Source organism: Crocuta crocuta, unplaced genomic scaffold (assembly GCF_008692635.1).
Source record: "Crocuta crocuta isolate KB4526 unplaced genomic scaffold, BGI_CrCroc_1.0 scaffold139, whole genome shotgun sequence".
NCBI classification, from domain to species: domain Eukaryota; kingdom Metazoa; phylum Chordata; class Mammalia; order Carnivora; family Hyaenidae; genus Crocuta; species Crocuta crocuta.
This window is the reverse complement of record NW_027533258.1, coordinates 8,241,563-8,254,028: the sequence shown is the minus strand read 5'-3', so window position 1 is coordinate 8,254,028 and position 12,466 is coordinate 8,241,563. Positions and strand designations below refer to the sequence as shown.

At 48.4% G+C, this 12,466-nt stretch overlaps 1 protein-coding gene across 1 annotated transcript in view; it reads left to right on the top strand.

Annotated features, from left to right (window-relative positions):
• Nucleotides 1-11,233, top strand: part of GLP2R (glucagon like peptide 2 receptor) — a 51,791-nt gene extending 40,558 nt beyond the window's left edge. Inside the window, exons 11-13 of the mRNA XM_077746842.1 lie at nucleotides 2,775-2,913; nucleotides 10,070-10,115; nucleotides 10,899-11,233. Coding sequence (XP_077602968.1) covers nucleotides 2,775-2,913; nucleotides 10,070-10,115; nucleotides 10,899-11,233 — 520 coding nt within the window. The remainder of the gene's footprint in view (nucleotides 1-2,774; nucleotides 2,914-10,069; nucleotides 10,116-10,898) is intronic.
• The last annotated feature ends 1,233 nt before the right edge of the window (nucleotides 11,234-12,466 follow it).

Below are 12,466 nucleotides of genomic sequence, written 5' to 3'. Positions count from 1 at the left end.
TGTATGGTCCCAAGAATAATTTGAGAGTAAGCCACGGATCTGCAACCGAGTATGTACGTATGTGTCCTTGAAACTCAGATAACCCGAAGCAAGGCTGGCAGACTCAGATACTTCCGGGTGCCAAGCAAGGAAGGTGAGTGAGTAGTGTAGACTGGTTGAGTGTCCTGGAGCACATGTCCCTTCTAGAAAGAAACAGCTACCCTCAGGCTGGAGCCGACGGTTACCAAGCAGAAATTCAGGCCCAGTATAGCTAGATTATGCCATTTTTCAAAAGAAGCCAGAAATCTGGACCTCTTTGCTCAAACTCTCCTTATTATTTAAAGATGGCTCTGATAAAAAAAATCACCCCCTTTGCATAAGTAAAGACTGTCTGCAGACCAAGTACAGCCTGCGGCCGCCATTTTGCCATCTCTGACCCAAGCTTTTTTTTTTTTTTAATGTCTTTATTTTATTTTGAGAGAAAGAGACAGAGAATGAGCGGGGGAGGGGCAGAGAGAAAGGGAACACAGAACCTGAAGCAGGCTCCAGGCTCTGAGCTGTCAGCACAGAGCCTGATGTGGGCCTTGAACCCACGGAGCTGAAGTCAGACACTTAACCGACTGAGTCACCCAAGCACCCCGACGCAAGCGTTTTAAAAAAGGAAATTAAAAAAACAAGAAAATCTCTTGAAATATTCTGTGCTTGGGAGCACCTTAATGTTGCTGCCTGGGTGGGCGTGGAGTCGAGAAGAGAAAGCAAGACTCAGGAGAACCAGAGCGCCAGGGTCCCTGTTTCCCAGCCTCCCTGGTCAGTCGCAACCTTGGATACACAGCCCATGGGCCTGGGAGGAGGCCCCTCTGCTCTTCTCTTATGACTTCAGGTCTTTCCAGGGCACAAAGGTGAGGTTTTTAGTTTCCTTGATAACATTACACTTGAATGTCTCTCAGATACAGGATCCATACTTCGCACTTTCTTGGGTACACTTAAACCTTTCTAGGGACACTGCCGTGATCTGGTGACATTCCTACATCTTTAAGACCGTGGGGTTCGGCAGGGAAGAGACTTCTCCAAGTCTGGCCCTTTAAGACAAGTGATTCGGGCTAAAAAGTCATTATGATGAAACTCTTTTTTTTCCAGTGTGTGTATACAAGACAGTAGCTCTGTTTGTACCCTGAATATGAGTCACTTTTGCTAATGTAGTTAGTTTTAAATTAAGCTCAGTAGTGAAAAGCAATTATTCCCAAATGTGGCTGTGTCTCAGAATCCCATGGGGACTGCCTTAAAAATTCACAGCCCCAGGACCAAACATCCAGAGGTTTTGCTTCAGGAGGTCAACACTAGGGCCCAGGAAGCTAGCTAGCTAGCTCTATTTATTACCTATCATCTAGTATCTGCCTATCTATCTATCCATCCATTTATCTACATATCATCTATCTATCTTCCTATCTATCTATCCATTTATCTATTATTTATCCACCTACCTACCTACCTACATATCCATCTATTTATCTATCTTCCTTTTTTTTTAATATTTTTATTTATTTCTAGGAGAGAGAGAGAGACAGCGTGAGCAGGGGAGGGTCAGAGGGAGAGGGAGACACAGACTCTGAAACAGGCTCCAGGCTCTGAGCTGGCAGTCAGCACAGAGCCCAATGCGGGGCTCGAACCCACGAACCGCGAGATCATGACCTAAGCAAAAGTCGGACGCTTAACCGACTAAGCCACCCAGGCGCCCCGATCTATCTATCTTCCTATCTACCTATCATCAATTATCTATTTATCTACCTATCTATAATCTATCATCTGTTTCGTATCTATCATCTATCTATATACATCTATCTAACTATCAACTCTGTATCTATCTATCTATCCATTTATCTATCATCTATCTATCTATCTATCTATCTACCTACCTATCTACCTATCCATCCATTCTTCCATCCATCCATCCATCCATCCATCCATCTATCACCTATCTTTTTAAGTTTCTTAAGGCGTTCTAATGGCAAACCATGTTTGGGAACCACTGGTATGTGGTATGGAATGCTTGGGCCCCAGCTGTGCACTTTGCACATGGGTGGTAGAAAGGAATGTTTGTCTTTTTTATGTAGAGTGTATACAACAGGAGCTTCCACACAGCACTTTTTATGAGGAGAATCAGTCTCTCATTTCCCGCAGCCTTGCCGTCCTGGGGCTGTGAGGCAGCATGGAGGCTAATGGTCAAGCTCTCCATGGAATGTGAAGGGTGTGAGTGTGAAGCCAGAAGCCTTGCTTCCAGGCCTGGATTTGTCACTTAGTTGCTATGGGACCCCGGACACATCATATTCTTTCCCTTCTCAGGTTCAGTAAAGTACTGGCATTGGAAGCCCTGAATAAAGAAAGAAATAGAGGCTCTTGCTAGCCAGGTAATAGGAAATCTGTCCAACCTGGTAGTGGTGTAGTGTCCCAGGGTAGAGACACGCACGTGGAAATCTATCCATCAGGCAAAAAACATAATCTGATGTTTATAGATTATGATATGTCTAACGTAATCTATATAGGAGAATTCATCCATCCATCCATCCGTTCAACTCATGTTTGTTTTCTGAACATCTGGCCGTGGGTCAGCTGTAGGGGTGCATCAGTAAACAAGACCACGTTGATATCAAGATACTCAACGTGTAGCCAGGGAGACAAACGAAGATTGACGATTTGTCAGTAGGATAAGAGCTACCATAAAATCACACACAGAAGAGCAGGAAACGTTGCCTATTCCCGGTGTGGCCTCGTGACAGCTCTTTGGGTTTCATTTGCAGATTGGCAAAGTCGACGCTGGTCCTCATTCCTTTGTTGGGCGTTCACGAGATTCTCTTCTCTTTCGTCACCGACGATCAAGTTGAAGGATTTTCAAAACTTATACGACTCTTCATTCAGTTGACTCTGAGCTCCTTCCACGTAAGTAGGCGTCCGAACCAGGATTCCTGTGCTTTGGTGAAAACAAAATGCTCTCGATCCAAGCAGGCTCAGAATCGGGAAAGCCCACAGGTAGAAGTAGTGCCAGCGGGCTCTATTAGTGAGGGCCTTTGGCATTAGAAGGGTGGGTAGACCAAAGTGTTGCCTCTTTCCTGCCAGCATGACTAAGTGACTAAGAAGGGAAAGTGGTCTGTCTCCTGGTCAGTAATAGTTCATGTGACTCACAATCGTATTAACTCTGAGTATCAACGTGAAGCCTTTTATTAAGTGTCTATTTTTGCTGGATTCTCTGCAGGGCATTGAGCAAAACAAGCATTGTCTAGGCTTCCGGTGACATACTCAGAATATAACATGTAACACAACTCAGTAGGAACCAGTGAGTGGAGACCAGGAGGCTCTTGAACCTTGACGCCGTGTCAAGATGTGTTAGATGGGGCTGAAACTAGAGTCCCACCTGGATATTTCAGTTATCCATTCCTTAAATTGTTATCCATTGCCCAGTAGCTCACAACAACAATAATTTTTATTATTTCTCATTATTCTGGGGACCAGAATTCCAGGTGGGGCATCGTGAGGATGGCAGACGGAGCATCTCCGCTCCATGCATGCCTCCTGGGGCTGGAGCTTCCAGGGTGCGGCACCACTCATGTGTCTGGTGCCTGAGTTGCAAAGGCTCAATGGATGGGGCTGGCTGGAGTGGCTTTATTTGGGTCAAATTTCTGGAGCTTTGTTTCTCACTGTCAGCCGCATTCCTCAGTTCCGTATCGTCCTAGGGCTTCTCACTCGCTATAATGTTCTTTTCCCATGCTCTGCCTAGCTGGAAAGCTGAACGTCTTATGTGGCAGTTCAGGGCTCCCAAGGGCACAAAAGCAGAAGCTTCTAGACCTTCTAAATGCCTAAGCCTGACACTTAGTGGTGATATTTCCACTGCATTTTAAGATTTAAAGCAAACCCCAGACCCAGCCTGGACTGAAGGGGAGGAGACCACACAAGGGCATCAATGCTGAGAGGCATGGCTCGGTAGCAAAGGTCATCAATGCAGGTGACCACCACATGTACAGCTGGTGGCAGAGGCCCCGTACAGTGGTAACCTCGGGACTAATCATTCTAAAACGCTAATATAGGGCAGGACTTCTGGAAGGGAGAAGAGAGGCACTTGGCAAATCCCCTCCCCCAAAAGCAACAATAAAATTGGACAAACCTGTCAACACCAACCACTTGAAGACCCTGGAATCCAGCCAAAGGCATACAAAAGGTTGGGAAGAGTTTACTCGAGAAAAATGACGAAATCTGAGTGAGAACGGTGGGCTCTGTTGGTTCAGCCTGGCGTGCGCTTTTTCTCCAACCTCTTCTCCGTCCGTAAGGAACTTCGCTGCAGAGAGGGGCTGACTTGAGGTCGAGCAATCAGGGAGCAGAAAAAGCCCACACCCCTGGCCATTGTCAGATACAGCAGTGATCTCAGTGGCAAAGGATGGAGGCATGACAATGTCATGGGCTGACGTGGTGATCCTAGCTGGGATGAGAAACAGCCCGGTGGGGTAGGTAGAATTTTAACAGGAGGAATCTGAGGTATGAGACACCTTCCATGGGCCTTGATCACCTCCTACATATCTCTCTGGTGGGCTGGAGGCTTGTGTGCATGTAAAAGGTTGCACACACTTGGGGGAGACCAGAAAAAGTATGGACACGTTGTTGGCTGAGTTCCCGCACACACCCCCAGCAAACATGGGAAAACAAAAGCCACAGAAGACTTAGAAACTGCCTAAACTTTGAATTGGTCTCCCAAGCAGCACGCAGATCCATGAGCAAAGGGTGTGGAAGCTTAAGGCGGGTGAGCACAACTTCTGACCAGTCATTGCCTAGTCGTTAAGCTATTATAAACGGGGCCAGGAGGCCAGACTTAAACACAAAACCTAAAGGTTTTGAAATGAGCACAGACATCCGTGGCTGTGCACTTCGGGGGAGAGAGAAGTCACAGAACTGGTGGGCCAGGCAAATTACTAAACAAACAAATGCCAGCAACCACCCAGGGGGTGGGGAGTAGGGAACCGGATTCCTGAGCTGCTGCAATATGTGACCCCAAACTTCCAGTTTTGAACAAAAAAAGTATGAGACATGCAGAGAAACAGGAAAGTAGGATGCATATTCAGGAAAAAGAGAATCAGTCCATAGAAACGCTCTGAGAGTTCTCTTAAGCAAAGACTTCAAAGAAGCTATTATAAATATGTTCCGGAGCGACTGGCTGGCTCAGTTGGTAGAGCATGCAACTCTCAATCTCAGGGGTATAAATGTGAGCCCCACATTAGGTATAGAGATTAATTAAAAATAAAATCTTTAAAAAAATATATTTTCAAAGCATTAAAAGAAACCATGTTTAAGGAAATAAATGTATATATGATGACAAAGAGTCATCGATTAGAAAATCTTAGTACAGAGAGAGAAATTATAAACAAAGAACCGATCTGGGAGTGCCTGGGTGGTGCAGTCGGTTGAGTGTCTGACTCCTGATCTCTGCTCAGGTCATGATCTCACAGTCTCTGGGTTCAAGCCCTGCATGGGGTTCAAGCCCCACATCAGGCTCTGTGCTGACAGCTCAGAGCCTGCTTGGGATTCTCTTTCTGCCTCTCTATCTCTCTGTACCTCCCCTGCCCTCCCTCTCTCTCTCTCAAAAAATAAACTAAAACAATTGTTTTAAAAAGACAGTAGATTGCACAAAATAACTATTATAAACTGCATTAGCATTATACACTACATTATAAACATCTAATATATTATCACAGTGATATCACACAAGAAGGACGGCATGAAGCTATATTGATGGAAGATTTCTATATTCTGCTAAAATTATGTTACTATTAGCACGATGAAGATTGTGATATGTAAAGGTACATGTTATAATCTCTGGAAAAAAACACCAAGGAATTAACTAAAAAAATAGTAAAATACCAGCAGAGGAATGAAACTGGAACCCTAGAAAATATCTTTCGATCTCCCAAAATACTTTCGATGTCATTGAACCCTCCCATTATCACTGCGAGGAGAAATTCTCCTATCACATTACTGAAAGAAGACTCAGGAGAAATTGCATGTGACAGAGGTCGGCAGAGATGGGGCTTGTTTGCAGAGGTTAAGCCTCTGCTGGTGAGCACTATGCCATGGTGTCTTCCCGGTGCTCTGTGAGGATTCCAACCAGGAAATCCCATGTTCTCTGGACCACTGTCTTTTTTTCTTTTAATGTTTATTTTTGAAAGAGAGGGAGAGACAGAGCACAAGCAGGCGAGGGGCAGAGAGAGAAAGAGACACAGAATCTGAAATGGGCTCCAGGCTCTGAGCTGTCAGCACAGAGCCCAACGTGGGGCTTGAACCCACGATCTGTGAGATCATGACTAGAGCTGAAGTGTGACGCTTAACCCACTGGGCCACCCAGGCGCCCCCAATCCCTTCATCACAGCCTTAAAGCCACTGCCTCCAGGTGGAGCCAAGCTCTGGGATTCTGGGACAGAGAAGAGAGAATGTGCCTGTCCGTTGCACACTCACCGAAGGCCAGAGACACAGCCTGGGGCATGCGGTCTGGGCAGTTGGACGGTGGCTCCTCTCTCCGTCTGTTAGAGCTGAGTTCTGTGTGGCTCTGAGCTGAGACACAAGACCCATTGTTAACCTTTTTTTTTCCCCATTATGAAACCATGTTTAATTGATTTCAATCTTTTTGGGGATTTCAATGGCTAAGCTTTAATACTTTGGGTTTCCTATTAAAAGTGTTGATCTTTAAAAGGTAATCCCAGGGGCGCCTGGGTGGCTCATTCGGTTAAAGCGTCTGNCTCTGTCCCTTGCCCATTTGCACTCTGTGTCTGTCTCTCAAAAATAAATAAAATGTTTAAAAATTTTAAAAAAAATAAAAGGGGACCCCAAATTAGAAACATAAACAAAGTAAGAAGCGACCGCTGTTCTATCTGTTAGTATTTGAGGGTCTTTCTTCCTTTGAGGGCTTGATTGGTCATATGAACCAAGGATCTTACACACCTAAGGCCATCTGAAGACCAGATGCTCATGGGGAGCTATGGCAGACAGATTTTGAGGAAGTATCAGCCTATCAGACCTCTCTGGCAAGGGAGCCATCATTTGCTACTTGGCAAACTGCTCCAAACGTTCATGGTTTAAAGCAAGGAATCGTGTTATCTTTAATGATTCTATAAGCTGGGCCACCTGGACCTGCAGGGTAGTACTTTTTTTTTTTTTTAATGTTTTATTTATTTCTAGGAGAGAGAGAGAGAGAGAGACAGCATGAGCAGGGGAGGGCCAGAGAGAGAGGGAGTCACAGACTGAAACAGGCTCCAGGCTCCGAGCTGGCAGTCAGCACAGAGCCCGATGCGGGGCTCGAACCCACGAACCGCGAGATCATGACCCAAGCAAAAGTCAGACGCTTAACCGACTAAGCCACCCAGGAGCCCCAAGGGTGATACTTTTGATAGATGCAAGTTTTGAACGGGGCTGCACACATCTGAAAGCTCGGTTGGGTTGGAACATCCAGTATGACCCGTTCACATGGCTGGACCTCGACACGGTCTGTTGGCCGGGGCCCCACTGAGAGCTCTTAATCACAGAACTTCAGTTCTCCTCCACGTGGGCTCTCCATATATCATGGGCATCTCCTAGCCTGAGAGCCAGACTCTTGGATCATCCTCAAAGCAAATGTTCAAACAGGGAGAAAATAGACACATTGGAGCATCCTAAAGTGTAAGCTTGGAAATCCCAGAATGTCTCTTCCACCATATTGTACTGGTAGAAGGAGTCACAGGGTCATCCCAGATTTGAAGGGAGGGCGAGAAAAACCAGTCTACCACTTCCAGTAAGGAGTAGCATATGCCTACAGGGAGGGAAGAGATCCTTGGGGCCATTTCTAGACACTCACCACCATGCTGGACCCTTTGGTCTTGCAGCTAGAGCTCTGCCGCCCCCACCCCTGCACCGCTGAGAAGGATGAGGAGCCAGACTAGGGCAGGAAGCACACTGAGGGCCTGTGCATGGCCAGAGACCTCCCTCCTTCTGAGCACCCCTGCCCTGCTCCCCTCCATATGGCCGAGCATATGGAGAGCGTGAGAGCGTGGTGGGCAGATGTGCGGGAGCAAATCCGGTGGCTCATATCTTAGTGTATTGGTGGGAATTGGCATGGACTGAACAACTGCTTGGAGGGTCCTTCACTCTTCCAAGCCCTTTTTTCTTTAAAAAAATTTGTTTATCTATTTTTGAGGGGAGCGAGTAGGGAGGGACAGAGAGAGGGAGACACAAAATCTGAAGCACAGAGCCGGACACGGGGCTCGAACCCACAAACTGTGAGATCATGACCTGAGCCAAAGCCAAGAGTCGGATGCTTAACCAACGGAGCCACCCAGATGCCCCCGCAATTCTTTATCAATGACTAGGGAGAGAACAGAAAGGAAACTGTCCTGTCATATTTTAGAAACCGTCTGACATTGTACGAGGCAAGACTCTTGTAGGAGTAAGTTACAGAAATCAACTCATGCATTCATTCACTCATTCACGTATTCCTTTTATGGAGATGACTGAGCTCCTCTTGTGTGCCAGACATTTGGAGACCAGGTTACCCAGGGGTGTAGCTTCCATTTTGCTCCCTTGGATCAACGCCCCTTTTTGGGGGATGCCTCATGTCATGAAGACATTCAACAGCTCTATGGGGGAGACCGAGGCCTCCTACCACCCACCAGCACCCACTTGCCAGGCATGTAAGCCATCCTGGAAGCAAGTCAAGCCTTCAGAAGACTAAAGCTCCAGCCAACATCTTGACCATAACTGGAAGGGTGACCCTGAGCCAAAATACCCAGCTGAGTCACTGCCAGAGTCTTGGCCCATAGAAAGTATGCGAGGCGATCAATCTTTACTGTTTTGATCCACCGAGTTCTACAGCAACAGGTAGCTGATGCATTAGCTAGAGACGGTGGAAGAAACCAGAAGGCCTGTAGGGCTGGAAAACAGTGGTTAAGGGTAAACATGGCCCGAGATGAAGTCAGCGACACAGACACAGAGCCCAAGTCACCTTGAGTCCCTTCTGTGGTGAGGAGATTTTATTTTATCTAAGCGTGATGAGAAACTGCTGGCATGAAATGATCTATCTTTTCTTTTTAAAATTTTGTTTAATATTTNGAGCGTGAGTGGGGGAGGGGCAGAGAGAGAGAGACACACACACAGAATCCGAAGTAGGCTCCAGGCTCCGAACTGCCAGCGCAGAGCCCGACGCAGGGCTCGAACTCACAAATGGTGAGATCATGACCTGAGCCGAAGTCGGACGCCCAACGGACTGAGCCACCCAGGCGCCCCAATCTATCTCTTCAAAAGACACATTCTGACAAGAGAAGGGGGTATTTCTTAACTCACATAAATGAAAATTTCGGGATCAGGCATAGTTGGATCCAGGAACTCGAATGAAAATAGCAAATCTGCCTCTTACCATCTCCAGCCTCTGATTTTCTCTCTGTTGCCTTCATCCTTGGACAGGCCCCCTCCGTGCAGCTGGGAAGATGCCCATGAGGGTCTCAGGCCTACATGGACGGTATTCAGTTGGCAAACACGGGGAAGAGAGTTCAACCCTTTTTTCCCATTCCCAGTGAAAAGAACTCAGATTGGCCCTGCTTGGGTCTGATGCCCATTTGGGCTGATTATTGTGGTGATGGCCATCCTGGACTGTGGGGACCATGATCAACAGCCTTGCCAGAAGCCAGGGGAGTAGGGGAGGGTCAGCTCCCAAAAGGAAAGAATAAAATTCAGGCCAAAAATGTTAGCCAGTGCTCATTACAGACAAATAGAAACGGGGTAGTGGTCTTGTACAGTAATTCGTACAATTGAATGAATAATAGAGGGTCTTTGGGATTTACTCACCATTCACCGGCAAGCATCTAAGCGAACGTCTGGGCTGGTGTGGGTGGTGGGGGTCAAAGTGAGAAGAGATCGCAGTGAAACCCAGGTTAACATAAACAGTATGACGAATCTGGTTGGCGCTAGCATTGTAATTGTCTGCCTCTTCTGGAAGCTTCTAGGACTGGGCGGGGCTTTGGGCTTTCCGGGGGGCTCTCAGCCACATCTTGGACTGAGTCAAACCTCACGCCACCTCTTCCTTTGGTTGCAGGGATTGCTCGTGGCCTTGCAGTATTGTTTTGCCAATGGAGAGGTACGTCTCTGGAGCGGCCAGCCAGGGTCCAGCGAGGCCTGGGGTTGGCTTCCCGCTTTCCGCCCTGGAGGTGGCTGGTTATGTGGTGGTGCCGTGGGGGGAGTGTGCAGTGACAGGCACGTAGTGGAGCCACGTGGATCTGTGGGCCCCCAGTAGGGAGAGCACGAGGCAGCTTAGACTGATCGGCAAAGGCGTCGGGATGAGCGAAGGGCTCAGGACCCAACCCAGAGTCCATCAGGGCACCGTACCCACTTGAGCCTCAGTTTTCTCATCTGTAAAATGGGAATACTACCCATCCGTGCCCTGTAGTATCGTCCTGGGCTTGCTGATCTTCTGGTAAAGGCAGCCCAGCACCTGGTAACTATGATAGCTTTTATTATTAATTTTATTAATATTATTATCTTTATTATTAATATTCTTGCAAGCCCTGGNAGACAGTTTTCTCTCGGCTTCAGGAATTGGTGGAATTCCCAGGCCCCCTTTCACCCACTAGAATGGAAGCTTCTTCACAGCAAAACCTGCTTCCCTCCTGCTCACTGCTGCCGCCTCTGTGTTTGCGAGGGGGCGGCGCCCTGTCCACCAGCAGGTGCCCTATGACACCTCGACACAGTCCTTTCCGGAACACCGTATCTCAAAATTCTGTCTGCTCGCCCCACTGCCGTGCCGGGTCCTGGCTGTTACTACCCTCCGCCCTGCACACCTGTGCTTCTCGATTGCTCCTCTCTGCTCACCCCCCTCCCCAGTTAGGAGGTAAGTTTCCCGCCCGAGGCACACAGGAGCCACGCAGTAATCACNGAGCTCCGCAAGCAGTGGGTCCGCTTCCTGCTCGCCCGCGACTCCGGCTGCAGAGCCTGGGTCCTAGAGAAGAACTTCCGATTCCTGGGGAAATGTCCCAAGAAGCTGTCCCAGGCAGACGGCAAGGGGACGCTGCAGAAGCTGCAGCCGTCGCCGGGCGGTGGGCAGCTCCTGCATCTGACCATGCAGGGCCTGGGGGGGCTGGGCGCCCGGCCCCCGCGGGGACACGCAGCCTGGCCCCGGGGCAGCAGTCTGTCGGAGAGCAGCGACGGTGACTTCACCCTGACCCACACCATGGAGGAGATTCTGGAAGAGAGCGAGATCTAGGCTGGAGGCCCACTGCCCTGGCTCTGCTCCCCGAGAGCGGGGAGGGAGGACGAAGCCCGCCACACAGGGTCACCCGTCTCCCCACGCGCCACGGCCGCTTTGGCATCAAGTTCATGTCCGGGTCTTGCACGCTGGAAGACCTTGCGTGGAGAGTGCTCTGGCGACTGAGCGGGGCCTGGGCCGTTAGAGTCAGGCTCAGCGACTGAATGGATAAGTCAAGGGGCTGACGGAAAACCGCAGGAGGAACATTCTAGAGAAACACGTGTTCATGCCCTGGAGTGTCGCTTTTAGAGGGTACAACACGCATGTGTAGGCGGGCGGGTTCGTTGCCATGGGACTAGATACTGCCATGCATCGGGGGAGGGACGGGATGGTATGTAACAAGCCGGGTTGCCAGACTTAGCAGTTAAAATACATAACGCTCAGTTACATTTGCATTTCAGATACATGAATAATCTTATGTAAAAGTATTTCTCCTCTGCAACTCAGATGAAGCCGTGGGTCCTGTATTTTATGTGGCAACTCCATTGTCAAGGATACTTTGTAGCAGGGGTGGGGACTAGGGGAGGCAGGTGAGGGACGCAGCAGGTTGGGTACAAGATTTCAGACAGTCCTGGAAGAAACCTCGATTGTACGATAAGTGACATTTTAACACGACATTGAAACAAATAACAAAATCCGCAAGCTACCAGGGCCAGGCTGAGAGCGAGGTCAGCTCGTGGAAAGGCGGAGTCTGATCCTCACTTTATTGACAATTTTGCCATTTCACTCATCGTGGACTTTTTAACACTCGTTTCTATTTTTCAACGATGGCCCCAAAATATTATTTATCTTGGTGATTGAGGTTTTTTTTTTGAGCGTCCCCCAGTCCCGGCTCTGCTTTCCGAAAGGAAAAACGGGAGCAAAGGCATTAGGCAAGGGCATTAGAAAGCAAAGGGGGTATTTGGGGGGGGGTCCAGATTATCCATAGTTCAATCATTGAAATACACATGCTTCTAAATTTCTCCTTCCTCTCTGTGTCCCTGCCTTTCCTCATTCTAGAAAGCTGGGGTCCCAGCACAGCTGGTCCAGAGTAGGCACTCAGCACACAGCGTCAGTGGCACAAGACAGAAATGTCCTGAGAGCTTCAGATGCTGTGAGGGGTGAGTCACCAAGGACTCAGCCTCAAATAAGAGAAGGAACTTTTTTCCTCAAAGCATCTGTAATTATGTCCTGCCCCCTCTTCACTCCACA